The sequence below is a fragment of the Atractosteus spatula genome, chromosome 6 (assembly GCF_055471065.1).
Source record: "Atractosteus spatula isolate fAtrSpa1 chromosome 6, fAtrSpa1.hap1, whole genome shotgun sequence".
NCBI classification, from domain to species: domain Eukaryota; kingdom Metazoa; phylum Chordata; class Actinopteri; order Semionotiformes; family Lepisosteidae; genus Atractosteus; species Atractosteus spatula.
Genome location: NC_142711.1, coordinates 12,593,242 through 12,614,574, shown reverse-complemented (window position 1 = coordinate 12,614,574; position 21,333 = coordinate 12,593,242). Strand labels below are relative to the sequence as shown.

The following is a 21,333-nucleotide window of genomic DNA, read 5'->3' as shown; positions in this document are numbered from 1 at the left end:
ATAGTGAGCCTTTCTTTTCTGTGTAACGTATTTATTAGGAGCAAAGCATGGAATTATTGCACCTCATCACAAAGATAAAATCTCTTTCTATTAAAGCAGTGCACATTCCAGTTGTTCCAAACAGTAAATTACTTCAAATAATCCTATACCTTTATATAAACCTTTCAGGAATTATTTTTAATTGATGAAATAAAGTGTACAAATGTTTTCATCCAAATTCTGTATTTGTTTTCTGAGTTACAGTATAACATTATTTAACATACCACTGAGTAAAAAAAGAACATGCTAGAAGGAATTCTAAAAATTATATTTTAACTACTATCTATTTATGGTTTATTACATCTTGTACCACTTGCAATATACTGAAATAAGGAGCACCTGACATACCCATTGGCTATGTTATGAATGTTATATGTAATAACAATGAAGTGAATCACATCTGTGGCATTTTTAAAATAATAGTTTGTCATCAAAAGAAAGTAGCCATTTAATAATTGGTTTCCTTTGGTCTCTATAATGAGGCATTTTTTTATTTTTTGAAATAGAAAAGAAGTTGAATGTACCACTACAGTATATGTACTCCAGGCATAAAATAGAATAATAATTTCTAGATTACTAGAATATTAATATGTATATTAAATTGACATCTGGGAAAAGCACAAATACAAATTTCTGTCACAGGGTGACTTTGTATCTTACCTGTGAAATGTTTTATAAACTTGTCTTTCAGGTTAACATCTCTTGGGACGATTTCTGTTAAAACCAAAAACAAGATCAGATAAGCTTTACAAAAGACTATATAATATATTATTATGGTAAAACTAATAGGTCAGCAGAGGATACATAAACAAAAACTACTAAGATATAGCTGAAACCAATATTACTTCAAATAAAGTTTTGTTTGAAAAGATTTTTTTCAACAACAGAAAAATGTCAATCTTTCTTGATTTCTTCACAAATTTCTCCCACTCCCAAACATATTGCGAACAAAATAAAAGAGTAGTAAATTTTATGTCACAACCGCTTATGTCACAAAGAATAAGGGGACTGAACTTACTTTAGTCAGAGAAAAATAATGTAAGCAAATGACCCTTTCTTATTAATTCCAAATTTGATGTGGACCTTGCAGATCAGATCAGAGTGTAGGAGAGATAAATTATTGGGTTGATTTCTCACTTGGTAAATAAATACAGGATAATAATAATAATAGTAATAGTTATACAGTAATAATAATAATAATAATAATACAGTAACAATAATAATTTATTGTTGTACCTGCAGACTTAAACAACAGTTTAAATGTTTAAATATGTTACAAAGCTTATAAGGTTTGTAGAAAATGCCTGATTAAGACATAAATAAAATATCAAAGGAATGTCAAAGCAAAATTGCTTTTTATTTACAATTTAAAGACTACTGTCGCTTTATGTTTTAGATTTGCTAGCAATATTTAAGAACTGATCCAAAATAGGTCACACAAAGTATTCCATCACTGTACACTGCAAAAAGGATTTGATTATTTATCCCCATCACATTAAACCACTAGAATATTTTAGTTGGTTGGACTTAAAATATTCTAGGAGTATTCCATTATAAAATGTATTTGAAATTTCTATAATGGAATTACTACAGCATACTGTATTGAAATTAAATATAGCCAGTGTGACCCCTTTGAAGATATGCCATAACCAATAAAATTATTATTTCTAAGGATCTAAGAAACTTTCATAGTACTTAGTACATAATTCAAACTCCTTCTCTAGTCCAGTACTTGGCATTATTCAGAGATCTATCCCCTTCACAACGAGACAGCTAAGATAAGTATGGTATAATCCCACAGGCTTCACACCGACTGGAACTGTGGTGATAAGAAGCTATACACATCTTCTATTCCTTATAAACATCCTTCTATATACTGTATATATTCATACAACCTCCAACAAACTTTCCAAATTTCTATATAAGATATGGCTCAAAGGAGGAGAAAATTAAATTTTGAAAACTGAATTAAGAGCAACACTGTATACGGGATTTTTGGTGGGGGTGGTAGCTGGGAGGGGTTATGCTGATAATACACTGCATTAATTGTTTAAGAAATGTTATACAGTTAACAGTATTGTAATACAATAAGACAGAACTAATATTAGGGTTCAGGGATTTGGCTTGGATGAACAGTACAAACCAGCTATGCATATGTTGTAAATCGTAAATCAATACAGTATATTTATTCCCTAATCTTCCACGACCAACATAAGCCTGACATCAGTTTCACTCAGCAATGTGTTAGGTAAGCAAACCAGAGATCTGCCAGGAAATAATCTGACAAATTCCACATGACCCATTGAAAAACTCATAAAATGTTTACCATTTTTTAGATCCAGTTCCTCCATATGTTTTTGCTTAGTGCGTGTATCTGCCCTATGTATGAATAATCTCCAAATACTGTATCTTCACACATGCCCCCTCACACTGTGTTTGAAGGAAAAGATAATAAAGGATCAGACAGCATTACATGTGGGCCCATGTCTTGTTCTCCTAAGCCAAGGTTAAATCATACTGTATCTTTCCGGTGACAACTGCATGTAAAGTAACAAACAAAACATAAACTGACAAAATTTATTTTTTACAATTTTCTTGCTGTATATAAACATGACTCACTAATTTATTTACATTTTTTACTTAAATCATTTCAGTTATTGAACAAATTAATCAATGACAGTTTTGTCGCCCTGATTAATGTAGTGAACTTGGTCCAAAAAGTTTGAGAACCACTGCCTTAAGATGATGCACCATTTCCTGTTCGTTAAGTCCTTGATCCATGTACATTATTTTGGATTCCCATGGTTTTCCAGTTGAGTATCAGCTAATGCGAAACTTGATCAGAAAAGTGCTAGAAATATAAATACATTCCTGTTGTTTGTTCAAGGAATTATAGTACATTAAGTACAGGTTTCTAATTCTACTTAACTAGTTAACAGATTGACTAAACAAGACCTTCCCTTCTAAATCCATGTCAACTTGTTTCTAAAAAAAATGCCATTATTTTGCAAATAGTCTCCTAGTTTATCTCTGTTGTTTCCATACAATATGTTTTTGGTTATTGATATGAAGCTGGAAAAATACTGAAAAATCTATTTTCAATAAATAGAAATAGAATTTGCAGAGAACATATTATTCTAAATGGAATGACATTATGTTTCTGTAATGTTCATCATAGTATTCAATGTCATTTCAAAGGCCTTCAAGAGCATAGTACAGTTCATCAATTTCCCTTTGGGATCAATAAAGTCTTATCTATCTAGTATAGCGTTTCAAGAGCATACCTGCAGTATAGTTATTACTTAATTTTTACAGTTAAATAGCATAAGGATATAAGTTTTAATACCAATACTGCATGGACAAAGTACTGTGAAAGTATGCTATTAACTACCATAACAGCCACACACCAATAAATTCATTTTTTCTAATTAATTTAGAAATTCTTATAGAAGGCTTTAATAATAAATGTATTATGAATCCCATTATTCTATACTAAAATACTTGTATACTTCCTATATCGTAGTCTTTTTATTTCTATTGTATTTCTTATTAATAAAAAGACACAAATGAAAGCAATAGATAATTCAAATAAGGTGTCACTGCCCACCAAATGCACAAACCAAATGCCACAGGCTGTGATTAAATGGAATTTCCCTTTGCATGGTACAGATAAAAAAAAAATTAATGGTTATGTGCACACAAGTTGAAATAGTACAACTTGGCAGAAACATACATACACATAAACACACAGTAACTTCGGAGATTAAATATTAATGTGATAAAGGCTTCTTGAATATAGCTATGCCTCTGCTGGAATAAACTGTACAAATGAAACTGCTCAAAATGAGTCCAAATAGGTAGCTTTAGATATGCTAATTCACTCTTACTCACCAATCATGCATATACTAATTAATTAAATGGTTACCGATCCTTGGAGGCTGCCAAGGGCGATAATACATAAACCAAAATACTCTGTAGAAACCAAAGGAAGGACCAGAGAGAAATTAGCATTGGTGTCTTGCAGTGCTGGGGCCCTGGATTCGATTCCCGGGGTGCTATCTGCGTGGAGTTTGCATGTTCTCCCTTTGTAATGTGGGTTTCCTCCGAATGCCCTGGTTTTCCCCCACAGTCTGAAGACATACTGGCAGGTTAATTGGTTTTTGGGAAAACTGGCTCCCCTTTGAGTGTGTGTCTACATGTTTGAGACTGTGTGTCCCTGTGATCAACTAACTTCAGTTCCAGGGTGTATCCTATTTGCTGGGATGGGCACTGGCTCTGCCACATCCCTGTACTGAATAAAAAGGCTAGTAATTGGATGGTCAGAAAGTAAACAAAATCAGTTATTTTATACATTCTTTCTTTCCTTTTTGAGTTATTTAATAATAAATAATTACCTTTTACAGCAAATCAGACATGAATTTTAATTGAAACTGTTGTGATTAGTAACCCTATACCTTCACACCATCAATACCAGGTTCTTTGAGGCAAATTTGGTTTGAAGGGAATAACATAGTTTAAAATTGGCTTAATGTATTGAAACCCTCCACAAAATCTTCACAGGACCTAAACTACTTACAGGGTACTTCTAAATTAAGGTTGAAGGCCTTGAGAATTAAACTAAAAAACATTTATATTTATGACACTACCATACGTGATGCAATAGACAAATGACAAGTCTTTAGACAAAGCAGAAGTCTTAAGACTACAGTCTCCTGTAGTATTTTATTTGAACAAAGAGCCAATTTAGTGGACAAAGAGATAATCTATAGTCATACACATGATTTATTGCTGCTCTTAACTGCCACCATAACGTGGAAGTGTTTTCATACTAGCACATACACATAGATGCATGTACAGAAAGAACTACAACAGGTAGAGGCCTGTCAATGGAAGAGACAAAACAATCAAATATGGATGCTTATTCCTCTTCTAACTATAAAGACAAAATGACTGAAGGACTAAAAAGTCTGACTATCTAGTTACCAACAAGACTAGTGTGGTGTACAACTTAGTTTAAACTCACAAATGGATTTAAATAAACATAAGGATGTTTTATTTTCTCTAACTTCCTTAAACTTTGACCCATATTTTTTCATTTTTATCCACATCACAACTAACACATTTCATTATTTTATTATTCAACCTTAAATGAAAATTTTAATTGCTGATGTCTGACTAGTCAGCTATCCATAGCTGGCTTTTTAAGGCTTCACAGAAAATTTGTATTAAAAGTATTGAAAACTTGTAGAATGAAATAGAAAAAATCCAAATGCAGATCAAGTCTGGTACTTACAATGCAAGATCCTTTTAGAACCAGCTCCTTTTGAATATATTGAACATGATGAATAAATAAATGACAAAACAAAACTGTTTTGGAGTTATTGCTTAATTCTGCTTAAATTAACGAAACGGGATCAAAATGTTTTCAGCGGCAATACATGATCCAAACATATTCAAAACCAGGAAAATATTCCTGCTCTTTATTTTATTTTTCTAAATGTGCTTCATGTGCAATACATATACTTTTACCTATCTAAAAGAAATACTTATTAGCCCTAATAGCAATGATCCAAAGTACACTCCAAGTTATCAACAGATGGTTATCCACAGGTTAAGTGTACAATTTATTAAACTCCATTGTTTCATGCACATTAGGTATTTAGTTAGGGATACAAATTTCCATTTTTGTTACCCATGGATAACCTAAGGACCACTATATAACATTTGATCTGTGGCCCACCTGTAGATCACTTCATAGTCCCTGTGGATCACCAGTAGACCACTGCATTACACTGTCCCTGTGGATCACCTGTGGATAACAGAGGAAAAAGTCCTGAAGATCTTGTCAGAAACATCTTTAGTGGTGCTATCAAACAAGCCCCTTTTTGCTATTTATATAAAATGTAATTTTGTATCTTAAAAATAAGACCAAGATGTATATCTAGGTAAAATCCATGGTTATCACCTGCTGTGATGTAGGCTAAAGCCTTGAAAATCAGCATCCGTTTTAAATATTTAACCTCACTAAAGTTTCACATATTAGCTATATTAATAAGGATGAATAAGAGTATTGCAAAATAGATTGAGGATAAGAGGTCAATGTTGGAATTGGGATGGCATAATTATTTAAATACCACAATGATCTGCATTGCTCTTCCTAAATTATATCTAAATACTGCATGTTGTAAAGCTATGAAAGAAATTTAGTTGGAATACCAAAACAGGTGGATTGGCACACACTGTAGAAACTGCAAAAGCAATTCAAAAAGATATAGACTGGGCCAACACCAGGCAAGTGATGTTTATGGCAAGTGCAGATCACTATATGCTGGTAGGAAACAAAAACACAGAATAAGGTTGAAGAAGCTACTTGTGGAAAAGACCGGTGTTTATGTTGGCACATCATTTACATTTTCTATAACAGAGTTTGCCAATCTGGGTCTTGGAAATTCATATACCTGCTGATTTTTGTTCCACACGAGCTCTTTGCTTAGTTGCACCCAGTATAAATAAATAAAAATATTTTAACTGAAGTGGAAATTTTAAAATGACTAAATAAACACACTATTTAATTGGAAAACTCCATAATGCGGATGACCTGAAACAATGAAAGAATTCATCCATCCATTTTCCAGCCGCTTTTTCCAATCCAAGGTTGCAAGGGAGCAAGAGCCTATCCCAACAAGCAGCAGGCACAAGGCAGGATACAGTACATCTTAGAGAGGATGCCAGTCCATCAACTGACACAGACACAGACAAGCACATTCTCACGTCAGGGCCAGTTTTCCCAGAAGCCAATTAACCTACCAGTATGTCTTTGAACTGGGGGAGGAAACTGAAGCAACCATGCAACCCACACAAACACAGTGTCACGATTGTAGTCCCTCCTCCTTAAGGGCGCTCCGGCTCTTTCACTTTGGATTTGATTCTGTGCACCTGACCCCTGTTCCCAGCCCACCTTAAAAGCCAGGCGCTGATGTTCATCCTGGCTCTGCATCTGGTTTCCGCACCATGCGAGTCCGGGACCTGGAAGCGCCTGGTCCCGTTAAGGTTTTAATCTCTGTTCCCGTTCCCTGTCCACCGGTTCCGACCCGGTTCATGTTTTAACTCCATGTTGGATGGCTATGGACTTATTCTTGTGTTTTTTTGGATTCCCCTTCTGGATTACTTTTGGATTGTTTGCCTCGGCCACACCTCCCCCGTGCACCAGCGCACTTTGGACACGCCCCCCTGTTTTCATCCCCGTATTCCTGCATGACTTTTTCCTAGTGTTTCCTCACGATTCTGGATTGTGTCGTCCGCATAGGGTCCAGAAAGAACTGTTCGTTACACACAGGTCAGAACATACAAACTCCACGAGGACAGCACCCCAGGTCCAGAATTGAACCTAGGGTCCCAGCACTGTCAGGCAGAAATGCTCACTACTGCACCACCATGATGCCCTATTAAAGATTACAGATTAACCCTATCATTAGGTTAATTAAAGATTCAGTTATACAGTATAACTGAGACATTGGCTGATGTGTAAGTCTCCAGGACCAGAATTGGGAACCTCTGATCTAGACAATTTGGGGATGCAATATAAACGCAAACAGAATGTTATGATTTAGTTAAAAGCAATTTTATTCACCGCTTTTCAAAAAGATATTGCTGATCCGGACTCTATCCAGACAAGAGCAAACAGCTACATTCCTGGACCTGAAGAAACATCCTACTCTGAAAGGCTAAAAGAACATAACAGGGAAGACTGTGATGGATTTGATTCAAGTATTTAAAATCCTCAAAGGCCTTAGCAAAGTCAACCCAATAGACATATTCTGAATGTACAGTGAAACACAACCCAAAGGAAAACAAATATTGATAATTTGGAACTGAAACTGAAGATAGGTTGCATTTGGCAAATGAAAAGCAACTTACCATATATTGTCATTTTGGGTCTTATTAGTAATATTTCTGCTCTTACCTCCATTTTATTTTTTATCACAAACCTACTTCACTGATATGACAAAAATGTATGATTATGAATCCGTCCAAAGAATCAAGGTGCATTCCAGGACTTGAAAAAAATGTCCTACTTTTACACAGAAAACAGAAAAGAACAGAAACTATTTAACCTTGAACAGAGAAGACTTGATTCAGATGTTATAAATACTCAGGAGAATTCACAAAGTCATCCTGTTGGATTACAGGATGTACATGGGATCAATAGTGAATCAAAACATGAGTTTCATTATAAGGCAAATAGAGGAGACATACGTTGCACAACATGTGGATTTGCAATTTGTCTTGGTTGATTTAACCAATACATCTAACCAAACAATCAACTGGGATGTATTCTAGGAGATTTTTGGCTGTCATAAATGTTAAACATGTTGAGTTTTTTCTTTTTTGGGATAAAGACTTTCTTGCTATTTTGTATTAATGCAACTCTTAGATGACAATACAGGCAACATACAGTAACACAAGCAAGAGCAAGGTGCATCAAGCATTCTGCTGGTAACAGATAGATTATGAAGATTTATTTTAGACTGTGCTTATAATGCTTATCACTGTCAGATCCATAATTCCCCAGACGGACTAATTTTAGCCTTAAGGTAGAAGGATCATGGGTATTCTCTGCTGCTTAAATCCAAGAGGGGATCTGCAGCATAATCAGGAGTTACTTGGGAGAATGATAAATGAAAACATTTTAAGTATATTCAACATGAAGTTACTGTACATATTAGCTAACAGGAGCTGGGTGTGCAATCTACTGATTATAACAGAACCACGAAATAGCAAATTGTTCTACTCAAAATTTGATTGATCAGAATTAAAATTTGTTCATATTCTTAATATTAAATACTTGTAAAATTATTAACCAGTTGGGCATTTTATAGAAAAAAAACCCTTTTTAAAAGATGTATGGCTTCATCAACCATTTTAAAATACATGATGTATATTATGCTAGAAATGTGATGCTGACCTGTGTTACTTTACAGCTGAATATACAGTAGCTTGTATATAGTCTTTTGAAATAGACCAGTTTTGTTTCACTGAGAATAATGAAGCAAGACAGTAAAGCAGGTATTTCAGTCAGCAATCCTATGGCCTTTGAGGATATCAAAATCAAGTGCAAAATAGTTGTAAATTCACTTAATTGTTGGAATTGCATCCAAAAAGATGCACAGCAATAAATACTGCATTTACAGGTGTACAAACCATGCATTGTACACTCCTTGATCATACTGAAGTTTTCACAGATTTTGAAGTAAATGTATGATGCGTTTTATATACAGTTCAGTGTTGAATCACATTGACTACGGACTCCGCTCTGCATTTGGATAGCTTAAGTGAGTCTTCAATCATGGTCTAATGACCTACTAAATCTAGAAAACATTGTGATACTCTGAGGTGCAGGGTGCATATACAGTACAGTACTGTAAAACAATTAAGCACACCTGGTGGAAATCATTTGATTCAGGTATTTCAGGAAGGTCTCCCAGTGTATGTGTTTTAATTGTTAAGGAGGAGAGAAACAAGGAGGGTAGAGAAGTACAGAAAGGACTGAGGAAGAATAAGCTTTTGGCAAACTATCCTTTTGGAAGAAGATCTGTAAAAGGTTTTGAACTAGGACTGGCTGAGGAACAAATCTGTTGAAAGGAAAACAGAACCAGATAAAGGACGTGAAAATGGAAAGCGATTCTGTTTCCCCCCCCCCCAACAAAGTTTTGACTTAGTGTAAATATGTTTTCAGCACTCTAGTGTGTTGCAATGTACACACAAAATAACTAATATTCAATATCCAGCATGTAGAAAGCAAATATATAAAGAGCAAACAAGTCTAAAAAAATGTGAAAAGTTGTAGCAACATAGCTTAATCAAACCATCTTGTTAAGTAATCAGTATGTTATTATGAGGTTTTTACATCCAAACTATAACTTTTTAGCAACAGAAAAAGTCAAAACAATATGACAAAACATATTAATGAGGATTTCCAGGTGTTTTACATAGGTGTTTAATTTATCAAGCACTGAGAAAACAAACATCATCTTACAGTATGTCAGTAAAACAAAGCAGCAGAAAAACGCTGCACTTACGTAACCAAAACATCCTAAATAATAAGGTATGACTTCGGTTATGTTAAGGTCAGCACAAATTACATTAAGCAACCATTTTAAAGCTGTAACTACACATCATGTTTACTCTGGTATTTAAAAGTGAGAACTAAGATGAGCTTCTCTCCAGCTTCAAAATTGCTTTTCCAGTAATTCGTGCACATAATTGTGGATGAGTCATCAGGATTCCAATATAAGAAATACTCAAGATATTCTATTAAAGTTTACTTTTGGTAAAAAAGCTCCATAATTAAAAACTAGGAAATACTGCCCCTGTCCCTTGAAACTTACAAGCTCCAATGTATTGACCACAATTATCAAGTGTCTCACTTACTATGTTGTGAATGGCCATAAACTATGTCTTTGTGACAAAATAAAAAACACATGGTATGCAGCTGTGAAGAGCAACGATGTAACATTGATTATTTATGGAATGATTTTAATGGCACCACATAAATATTTCCTGTACAAAAAAATTAAATGCTGAACAGGAGCCTAGAACAAAAGAATGAGTAAATATAAATATCAAGTAAACACAATGAAGGTTTTGGCACTGAGTGACTTTGAAATCTTGTGTCAATAATTGGGTAAATGTATCTAATAAATTGAAATAAACACAGTGAGAAATTACAAATGAGTAATTTCAGTAGTATAGTAGCATAGTATTTGCCCGCATTAAAAATTTTCTCCTCGACACCTCAATACCTTTGGTAGTACCTCTCATTTTCAACAGAAGGGCGCTGTCCAAGAGTGATGGTGCTGAATTCTATAGAATAAAATTCAGCTAATTCCCTCCTGAGTTTCATCTAAAAAAGAATGAGTTCCTAAAGCCTATTGCCTCTAATAAACAATTATAAAACTTTGCATATGTGTAAGTGTTCTAATATAGAAAGATTTTGTATTTATAACTTAATATTTATATTAAAAGAGGTGTTAAATGCAAATTTCACATTTCCAGTATTATTATATTTAAATATCAACAATGTTTTGAAAACAAAAATGTTTATAGAATGTGTCTTAACACCAGTCTAAGCCTTGATTGAGAGAGGACAAAAACTCATTCTCATGAAGGGTGTCAGCTTCCCTCTTCAATAGGATCTAACAGGGATAGATTGCATTGTGGCAGTATGAACACTATGCTAGCAAAATTAAAAAAAGCCTAGAACAAGGTTTTGATAACTATGGAAATATGTTCTTCAGAAAACAGGGTTATGAACTTCTACATGGACATAACTATAAGATCACATTTTAAATTTTAACTTGTTTCTGAACACCAAGATTGTAAACTCTTTGCTTTCTTTATGTATTACAGTTATTGTCCTAGCACTATTCTACCTACCTATATACATATGCTATGAGTATAGTATCTAAAAGTCAAATAAAAACATAAAACAAAATTGAATAATGAAGGATAATTAAAAAGTAAAATTATATTCTAAGGAGCAGAAGCAGAATAATGACAGAATACGAAACAGGAACAGGGAAATGCAAGTTGATCTGGTAAAAATTCATGATTCTAGAAATTTTAAAGTGTGAACCTTATCCACAAAGAAGTAATTAATTATGATCTGAGAAACCATTGACAGAATGTTTTTTGAAAATCACAATGAATTACTATAAACCCCTAAGAGTACAAATGAATATTTCCAGAATGGTGGATTTCAGTATTACTTTCAAAGGCTTAAAAGATTTCCACATTAAATTAACTTAAGTGCACAACCTTTTTTACTGTAGCACAATCTGCCATCCTTCAAACAAATTCAATAACTCTAATGTGAATGAAAATGAACAAAAAAAAAGATCCTTTGGTCAAAATAGGTGGCATTAAACTACAATTCCACTCAAACGGCATAATACATTCTGAGGCATATAGCAAGATATGAGACCGAAACTCTTAAAAAACAGGAGGGCATGAAATAATTGGGTATAATTCTAGATACCCTGTGCATATTAACATGAACAGATGATGGAAAACTCTTTCAGAAACATAGCAACAGTTTGTGATAAGTAAGAAACTTTATTCCCTTCCTTAACAAAGTAGTGCTAAATCATTTCTCAAGTGAAAAGAAAGTGTTTAAGCACAGTCAAGTAACTACGATCTCACATTGTCATCTGGAGCAACTGCTTATCCTTGCTAGCTTGCTAATGAAGAAAAGAAAACCATAAATTAAAAGTGATAGCTTCCCAAAGGAAATCATTTCAATGGTCTGTGGAGATTATCGGCTTCCCTCTACTTCCTATTTAGCTATATTATTTAAATTACATTATATGCTCAACTATCTCTGTCTTTTGCAAGCCACAATATATATATATATCCTACATGGCAACAAGCCACAAAACAGCGGATAATGCTTTCACTGTAATAAATTCAATATCAACCACAAAAATACTACAAGCCAACATATAATTGCATTTGGAAGAGTAACTGTTCAAAGTTATGAAGAAAATCAGATCATTTGAGCATTTAGAGCCAAACAAATCCCTGTATCCTTCCTATACTCCTTTTTTTCACTTTTGATTATTGAAATGTATATACAACTACAAAATATCAAAAAGTTCATTTATCAACAGATAAATTAATGGATCTTACATGGTTTACCAGCCTAACCCAAGTTACTTCTTATTTTGCATTGTTTATAAATGTTCCAAAAATGGAGCTGATAACATTATGATTACATAAAATGGAGCATATACCACTTAAATAACAAAATCCATTGTAATAACAAATGTTATTGTAATATAAAATATGTTTTTATCAGTTCTGATATTTTCTATTACTTTAACACACTCACAGGTCAAGCATTTTTTTTCTTTTTGCAAATAAGGTTCCAACAGTAGGTGTTCTGTCAAACTCAATCACTGAAGGCAAAAAAAGTCAGTGCTCCTTGAAATTATAGTTCAGAATAAATCATTACATCACATACTAATATCATGAATTAAAATCTCAAGGGTTTGGAACTCATTAAACTCTGAGCAACATTTTGTTGGAGAAAATCCATCCACCCATTTTCTAACCACTTCATCCATTTCAGGGTCACAGGGGAGCTGAAGCCTTTCCCTGCAAGCAACAGGCTCAAGGCAGGGTACACCCTGGATGAGACGCCTTTCTATTGCACAGCACAAAGAGACACAGACACGCACACACTCACTCCAGGGCCAGTTTTTGCAGAAGCCAATTAACCTACCAGTTTGTCGCTGGGCTGTGGGAGGAAACCTGAACATGAACACAGGACAAACATACAAACTCCACGCAGACAGACTAAACCCAAGGGCCCCGCACTGCAAGGCAGCAGTGTTAACCACTGCGCTACCGTGTCACCTGTGTTGGAGATTAAAATAATTTTAATTTAATTGAAAAAAACAGAATATACAGTAGTTAGTTTTATTTTTAATGGCATTTTATACTGATGTAAAAAAGAAATGGAACATTTTGTGGAATGAGAATACTATAGTTATAGCTTAGGTACTTTCACAAAAAGTTGTCAGTTTGTTTTAAGCCCCCTGACCAGCAATACAGCTTGTGCAGTGAGGCATTGCAACTTGCCAATCACACGAAAGATCGTTAGGTGCACTTTCACTCAACTAGGTCCAAGTGGAACAATGCCTGATCAGGTCACCTTTTAAGGCCACACTTAGTCAGTTTTCTGTGCATTCCCTAATGCCTCAAATGTCACCAGAAGCAAGGGAGAGGGCCATTGGCATGCTGCAGGGAGGCATGCCAAGTGCCAGCATTGCCAGACACTATGGAGTAAGCCGCTCCACTGTGTCCCGACTGCAGAGAAGGTTTCAGCAGACCGACAGGACAGATGACCGTCCAAGATCCTGTCGCCCTCAAGTGACCACACCAGAGCAGGACCAACTGAGAGACCACCTGAGAGATCGTTTCAGATCTGCCACCCGTACTGCAGCTGAAACTGCTGACAGACACAATGCCCGCATCAGTGACAGGACAGTGAGGCTCCATGCTGCTGGCCTTAGAGCAAGGCGACCTGTCAGAGGCCCTTTGCTCACACCTCCTAGACATCACTCACTGGACTCGTCAGCAGTGGCATCAGGTCCTCTTCACAAATGAGTCACTCTTCAACTTGTTCCATGCAGAAGGGAGGGCCAGAGTGTGGAGGAGGAGGTGTTGTGTTTCTTTTTTCCATCAGTAGACATTCTGTTTTTCATATGGGCACATGCTACACATTTATAAATATTACAGTATGTATATTACATTACTGTACTTAACTACACATTTCCCACCTTTGGAATGAATGGTTAAATGAATATGATAAACATTGTAGCTTTTGTTCAGTATGTATGTAATAAAACATTTATCTAAGCTATTTGTAAACAATAAATATTGTGTAAGCTCAAAATTACAATTTTGTTATTTGTTCTCTTTACATACATGTCCTATTGGCTGTAGAGGAGTTTTTTAGTGAACAATGTGGATTTTGTCACATTTTTATGAAAAATAGATTTCCAAAGCAAAATCCATGTAACAGATCCAGGCATAATTAAAGCCTACCTTGCAGTGACTCACCTTCTAATTTAATATGTCAAATTTCACAGTGTACAAGTTAAGCCAAAGGGCCCAGGATGCCTTTGGTCTGAAATCTGGCTATAGTTATGACTGTTGACTGATCAGAGAACTCGTTCCCATGGCTTTTGTAAAGAAAATTGTTTTGCTCTAATAAATCTCTCCCCTGTGATGGACTGGAGTCCCATTCTGGGGGCAGTCAGTCGTGTGCGTTAAGTGCTGCCTTACACGCTATGCTTCAAAGACAGGCTCCGACTTGAGGCAGCACTGACTAGGATAAGTGGCTTTTTAATTATGAATGGATAGCAATACAAATCTTGAAACTTAAACTCATCAGATATACAGTACACAGAACTACAGTAATGTACATCTTTACAAAATCCTTTGAAACTCTTTTACAAATGACTTGCTTTCTGAAGGAGTTTCTTCATTTTTTATTAATATATATATATTATTAATATGTCTGCACTGTTGATCCTTTTACAGAGTAGGTGTCTTACCAGGTTAGACAGTAATCATTTGAACTGTACTCCATTAATTATTCATTTTGCTAAAAGACGATATTTTGACTTAATAAAACTGTATGTTGCCTACATTTTTCTAGTAATACTTTCAAAGATATAAATATTTTAGCACCACAAAAAAATCCAATTTAACAGACAACAGGAGAAAATAACTTAAAACTTGTTGTTCAGTTCAAAGAAACTCAACACGCATTACCTTGCCATAAGAAACATCCCTAATTATACTTAGAACATGGTTACATTTTTATCCACCAATATGATCTAAACACAAACTACAGTTTGCAGACTTTGAATCAGTGTATCAATGTGATACAAGTTCAAATTAGGATGTTTAAAAAGGGATGACCGGTCCTGACCCATTTCTGAGAAAACCTGTTCTAAAAATATAAGAATCATTTGCCAAACAAAGGTCTAGTGATAAGTACACAAAACGCTATAGAAAATTATCAAAGGCTGTCACGAGACTGAAAGAGGTTAAAAGTCTTGGAACTTTATAAAACAAGACAATTATAAATAATCTATCAACACTTTAACAAAAAGTAGTTTTCTTTATTTGACTGTCATAATGGTGGCAGAAACTCAATGCAGTACATAAAAACACCAAATCAGCTAGAATATTATTATTTATTTTAAAACTGTTTTGTGTAAAAATATACTGTACCATTTGCTTTTACTTTTTTGGTAGGTCTTGTTGATTCAGGGGCCATTCTAAACAGATATTACTTGAAGATGTTTTGCCTCAAAAGTTAAGTCTGTTCAAACATTGTTTTTCAACATGTGTAATTAATTTATGTTTACCTTGGAATGTTACACTCTAAATTGTGTACATTTAGATTTATTAATTTCCCTCAATTTTCCCAGAGTTACTTAAATCAAATCTGGTCGAGATGCAAACAGTGGCATTAAACAGCAGTTAAACCACAAGAGACAGTAAGTGCAGTGTTAATTAAGTGTTAGGATGTTGCAGTGCTAAGGAGTTCCAGTGTTGATGCATAGTGAAAAAATAGTATCAGACAGTAAGTGAGGCCTCTCTGGGGTTAAGTACAGTATGTCCTGAAGAGATTAATTTTCAGTTTCTTTTGGAAACCGGCAAAGTAAGTTTGCCGTTCTAACTGTAGCATGTAGGTACTTCAACCATTTTGCCATGTTAATAAAGATATGGAGGCAATGTAACATAGTGGGTAATTGTTTAAACTCACATCCTGTTGGCGGACTGCTGTTGCACTTTGAGAAATGGATTTTAGCCCAGTTGCTCCAGTCTGCCTAACTGTATGAGTGGGAACTAGGGGGCTGGCCAGGAGAGACTTGAAGTAGTTAGATGTGCCTTTTTCCAATTTCAAGCCTTAAAAACAGGATAAGCCCTGGCCCTGTGTGCCATTAGGTGTGGCACAGAATCATCTACTGTACTTACCCAACAGTGTGATGAGAACACACATACAACTTACTGCTAAAATGTCAGGCATTTTAGGTTTGGAAAAAAATTATGCTAGGAATTGTGTTAAAAGTAACTGTAAAATGTTGCAAAAGCACTTCAGGACACATGTTGCCAAAGAGGTTCTGAGAGGCGAGATAAATCAGAGTGCAAGCTGGCAAGGAATACGTAGTTAAATCCACAATGAAAAGTAGAAGGAGGTAAAATTACAGATCTGTGGCAGTGGGGCCACATTTGGGAGGTACAGTACAAGGCTCCACTATATTTTAATTTTACATAAAATTAATTTTACTTTGTCAGTTGTTAATAGGCCCTATAATTGCACATAAACATTTATTGGGCCTTTTCATTATACTAATATATTTTACTTGAAATATTATTCATGTACCAAATTCAAGCCAATACTTTAAAGTATTGTCTTCGAGGTCCAGAAAATAAATACATATTTCGCATACAGATCTAAGACACTGTTATTGTTAATATTTTATTCTGCTGTAGCCTGTAAGCCAAGAGTTAATTATGACATTATGACAAACCACCCTGATGAGCTGAATAACCTGCACACCCTTGTAGCTCGTATTATGTGCCCACATATTTATTACACATCGGCATTTGACAGATGATGGGCAAACCCTAAATAAACTTTTTCAAGGTATGTATTATCTATTAATTGAATAATTAATACCTACTCTATATATTTTATTAATACTGTATGCATTATCTATGTATTGACCATTTACTAGCACTCAAAATGCTGTTTCAGTAACAAAGTAGCAATGCATATCTTACAGGTGATCCTTAAAAGAAGGTGTCACTGCATTTTTAAGAAAAAGAAATTATAACAAGACAAACAGTATGCTAAACAATCAATACACTTTGTTCTAGACAACAGACTGGAACATTGAACAATATGAAGTTTTAAATGTATAGCTTTCATTACAATTTAACTGGTATGCACCTGTAGAAAATATTTACTGTATAAACGGAAGTGCTGTTTGCATTGTTTAATTGCCATCTTTTCAGTAATTATGCATTCAATGATATAATTTAAATTATTTTGAAATACTGTTAGCCAGATTTCTTTAATCCAAAATTGGATTTCTGTGCTTTTTAAGAATCACTGAGTTAAAGCCTGGTTCGTAGGTGTTTGATAGAGTTTAACAAACTAAATATCTGTTGATAGGACAACACCTAACTTATGGCATTCACATAATTCCCCCCCTTAAAATTACAGGTCAGTAAAACTTTGCATCTCTCCACCATCCCCACTTTGGCTCTTTCAATAACACCTTGGCTCACTCCACACAGAGGTTCTGACTACCTTGTCCTTCTGCCCAAGTTGTCTTCTCTCAGCTAAGTGGGTTTAAGCCAAAGAATGTTGCAATCGCTTGCATAGCCAAGCAACTATTAGATGTGGGGTGTTGTCTGAATGTTCTGTACTAGTGTAAAAAGAACAAGTAACAGCTGTGGAACAATTTCACTTATTTCCCAGTGGTCTTTCAGGACACCGTTTTCACAGATACAGTTGTATGTTGTTACACCTTTTAATACATTATAAAGGTTTATGCATATATTACAATCTTGCACGATTTGTTACCAGAAAAAAATAAAACTGTTTCAGGTACTAAAGGTAAAACCAAGTTTAAAAATCAATTTGGCAGTTTAACTGTTTTTAAAACCAAAGCAAGAGGCACTGGTTTATACATAGGGTTGTGGGAGTCTGCAACAAGCTACCTATCCATATTACTGAAGCCAGTACCCTGTCTTATTTCAAGATATGATTGCATGAGATTCTCTAATTTATGTGTTACTAACTACTGAAGGCCAAATGGCCTCTTCTCATTTGGAACCTTTCTTATATTCTTTATTTGCCAAAAAAATACAAAGTGTTGCACCCCCAACTTCCTTCTACTAAACATATTTTAGTGTCACTGGCAGTTCAGCGCAATGTTGAGCTATATAGATTTGTCACATAAAAATTTCTGCTCCTTTCTGTTGCTGATACAACAGCAAAGCACTCTTGTGAGTTCCCATTAATAGCTATTAGGATTATCATCTTTGTATTCGAATTTCAAAGCTTTCCCTAAGATGATATTGGGGACAATAGATCACATGTTCTTTTAACCATCTTGTAGTACCATTTGTGGGTCCTTCCACTGGCTCCATATTTGTCACGATCGCAACCCCTCCTCTTAAGGGCACTCCAGCCCTATCTCGTTTGTATTATTCCTGCCACCTGTTCCTTGTTTCTTCCCTGTTTCTGTTCGCCTTTAAAAGCCAGGCGCTCACTTCACCCAGCGCTCTGCATCTGATCCCCGCATCGTGCGAGCCCGGGACCTGGTCGTGCCTGGCTCCGTTATGTTTTTAATTTCCTGCTCCTGTCCTTGTTCCCCCCTGCCGGTCCCGACCCGGCACCTGATTTTAATCTCCTGTTTGGACAGATTTCCCAGCCTTGGAGCTTTTGCTTTCGTTTTTGGATTCCCCCTTTTGGATTTATTCTGGACTGTTCGCCTCGGCCACACCTCCCCGGATCACCAGCACTGTGTGGACACGCCCCCCTTTTTTCATCCCTGTTCCTGCATGACTTTTCCCTAGTCTGTTCCTTCCTCACTATTCTGGATTGTGTCGTCCGCATAGGGTCCGGAAAGAACTGATCGTTCCAATATTGCCAGATAATAATAATAATAATAAAAATTAACACTTATATAGCGCTTTTTTTGGACACTCCACTCAAGTGCTTTACAGGTAATGGGGACTCCCCTCCACCACCACCACCAGTGTGCAGCCCCACCTGGATGATGCGATGGCAGCCATAGTGCACACAGTACGCTCACCACACATCAGCTATCAGTGGGGAGGAGAGCAGAGTAATGAAGCGACTGCAGATACCTGTACATCCAATTTAAAATCCTAACTCTTTCCTATTCCTGTTCCTACTATCTGAAGTCCTTTCCCTCATCTTACACAACCTCAATGTCTGATCACATTCTTTCCCTACCCTAACCCTACAGTGCCAAAAAAGAACCACTGTGCACAATCACCTGTTCAGATAGCATCTGTGCTGTCTCAATTCTCAATTACATTCTTCAGTCACTCTAACCCCCGTAGTGCACTAACGCTCTTAAATTCTCAAAACAGCAAACGTATAGTACTGTATGTCCTTATTGTACTTGTTCACAGTAAACTTGTATATTGTAATATATGTACTATCAGAAGGTTGTAAGTAGTGCTTTTTCAAAGAAGCAATGTATAACAACAACACACACCCTGCGTGACTAGTAATTATGCATGGCTAATTTTTTATCAAGTAAATAAATACAAAATACATAAAAGAGTTCATTTTTTACAAAAATATAAGAATAGGATCCTTCTCTAAAATAATTAAGTTCTGCAAACTTATATGTAATAAACACATGATAAATACCCAATAATTGAAAAACCTGAAATTATGGACTGGTTAATTATGTTTATATTTAGTTTTACAATTTTGTTTTAAAAAAACTAAAACTAGCTGATTTCACTAGCAGATAGAGTGGTTTTACTCATTTTAAAATGTAAGCTGAAGTATTTTTTAATAGGAAATACTGGTGGAATATTGATACCTGTGTAGGCATGCAATTCATGAAGTTATGTGGGGCACACAACCCTTTGGAACTAAGTGGGTGAAGACCATTGCCACTGTATATTGTACATTAACTTGGATTTTGCTAATAATTTTAATGTGGACTAGTGTTACACAATGAGTTTGTTAAACTAATATGTCTAGAAAGCACTGCATTATACAGTTTCCCTAAGAGCTGCTTTTTTTTTAAAATCCTACTATTCATTTTTAATTTGTAAAGCCAAATATGTCACCAGTATAAGGAAAGGCCAATAATATTTATATTAAAGGCTGAAATAATTAACTTAATATTTATTCCAATTCTGAGCTCTGCTTGAAGCATTTTACTGTTAAATATCAAGAGTGATCATAACCATAAAGATTCTGATGTCTCCAAAGACCATGGTAGGATGAATCGTTCTTTGATTATTATTTTATTGTTGTATTACAAGTCCAAACCACAAACGTTTAAATTATTTCCTTTATCTAACATCTACCACAAGCTATCTTCTATGGAGATTTTCAGAAAGGTGATGTTATGTTATTAATTGAATACATGACAGTTTAAGAAGCATTACCGGCAGCCCAGTATACTACTGCCAATAACACCTCCTTGCATTTATACAGCAGTTTTCATCTCAAGGATCCCAAATCACTTTACATAAAGGAAGGGCCACTTCATCCACCACTGAAATGCAGCATCATCCTAGATGACAAGCAACAGCCATTCTACACCAGCAGCCCCGATTCACAGCAGTTCCGATGGTAATGTTGGAAATGTTGTTACTAATTTAAAGAGGAGCTTTGGGTAAACCAGACTGTGCAAGTCAAGAGTGGAATTTAACGAGGACAGTTGTTAACACCAAACAGACAAATCCTTGCATTACTGTCTCATCCACATTGGGGCTTTGGTTTGGAAATTGTGGTCTAGGGGAAAGAGTGCCACCTACTGGTTTACCTACTTCCTTATAGCTGCAACCTTGTTCTCCTCAGAATTGTCTCATCCCAATATTCAACAGGCCCATTCTTGCTAATTCCCTGAGTTCTGACAACATTGAATTAGAAGGTGGTAAAGCTGCTGTATGCAATGAAAGTAGCAAAAGAAAACTTATGCT

The 21,333-nt window shown here is 35.3% G+C and overlaps 1 protein-coding gene across 2 annotated transcripts in view; it reads right to left on the bottom strand.

Moving 5' to 3' along the window:
* The window catches only part of alkal1 (ALK and LTK ligand 1), a 35,646-nt gene that overhangs the window by 8,595 nt on the left and 5,718 nt on the right, over window positions 1-21,333 (bottom strand). For both annotated transcript variants that reach the window (XM_088919159.1, XM_088919160.1), the window contains exon 3: window positions 700-753. In XM_088919159.1, the coding sequence (XP_088775285.1) occupies window positions 700-753 (54 nt within the window). The remainder of the gene's footprint in view (window positions 1-699; window positions 754-21,333) is intronic.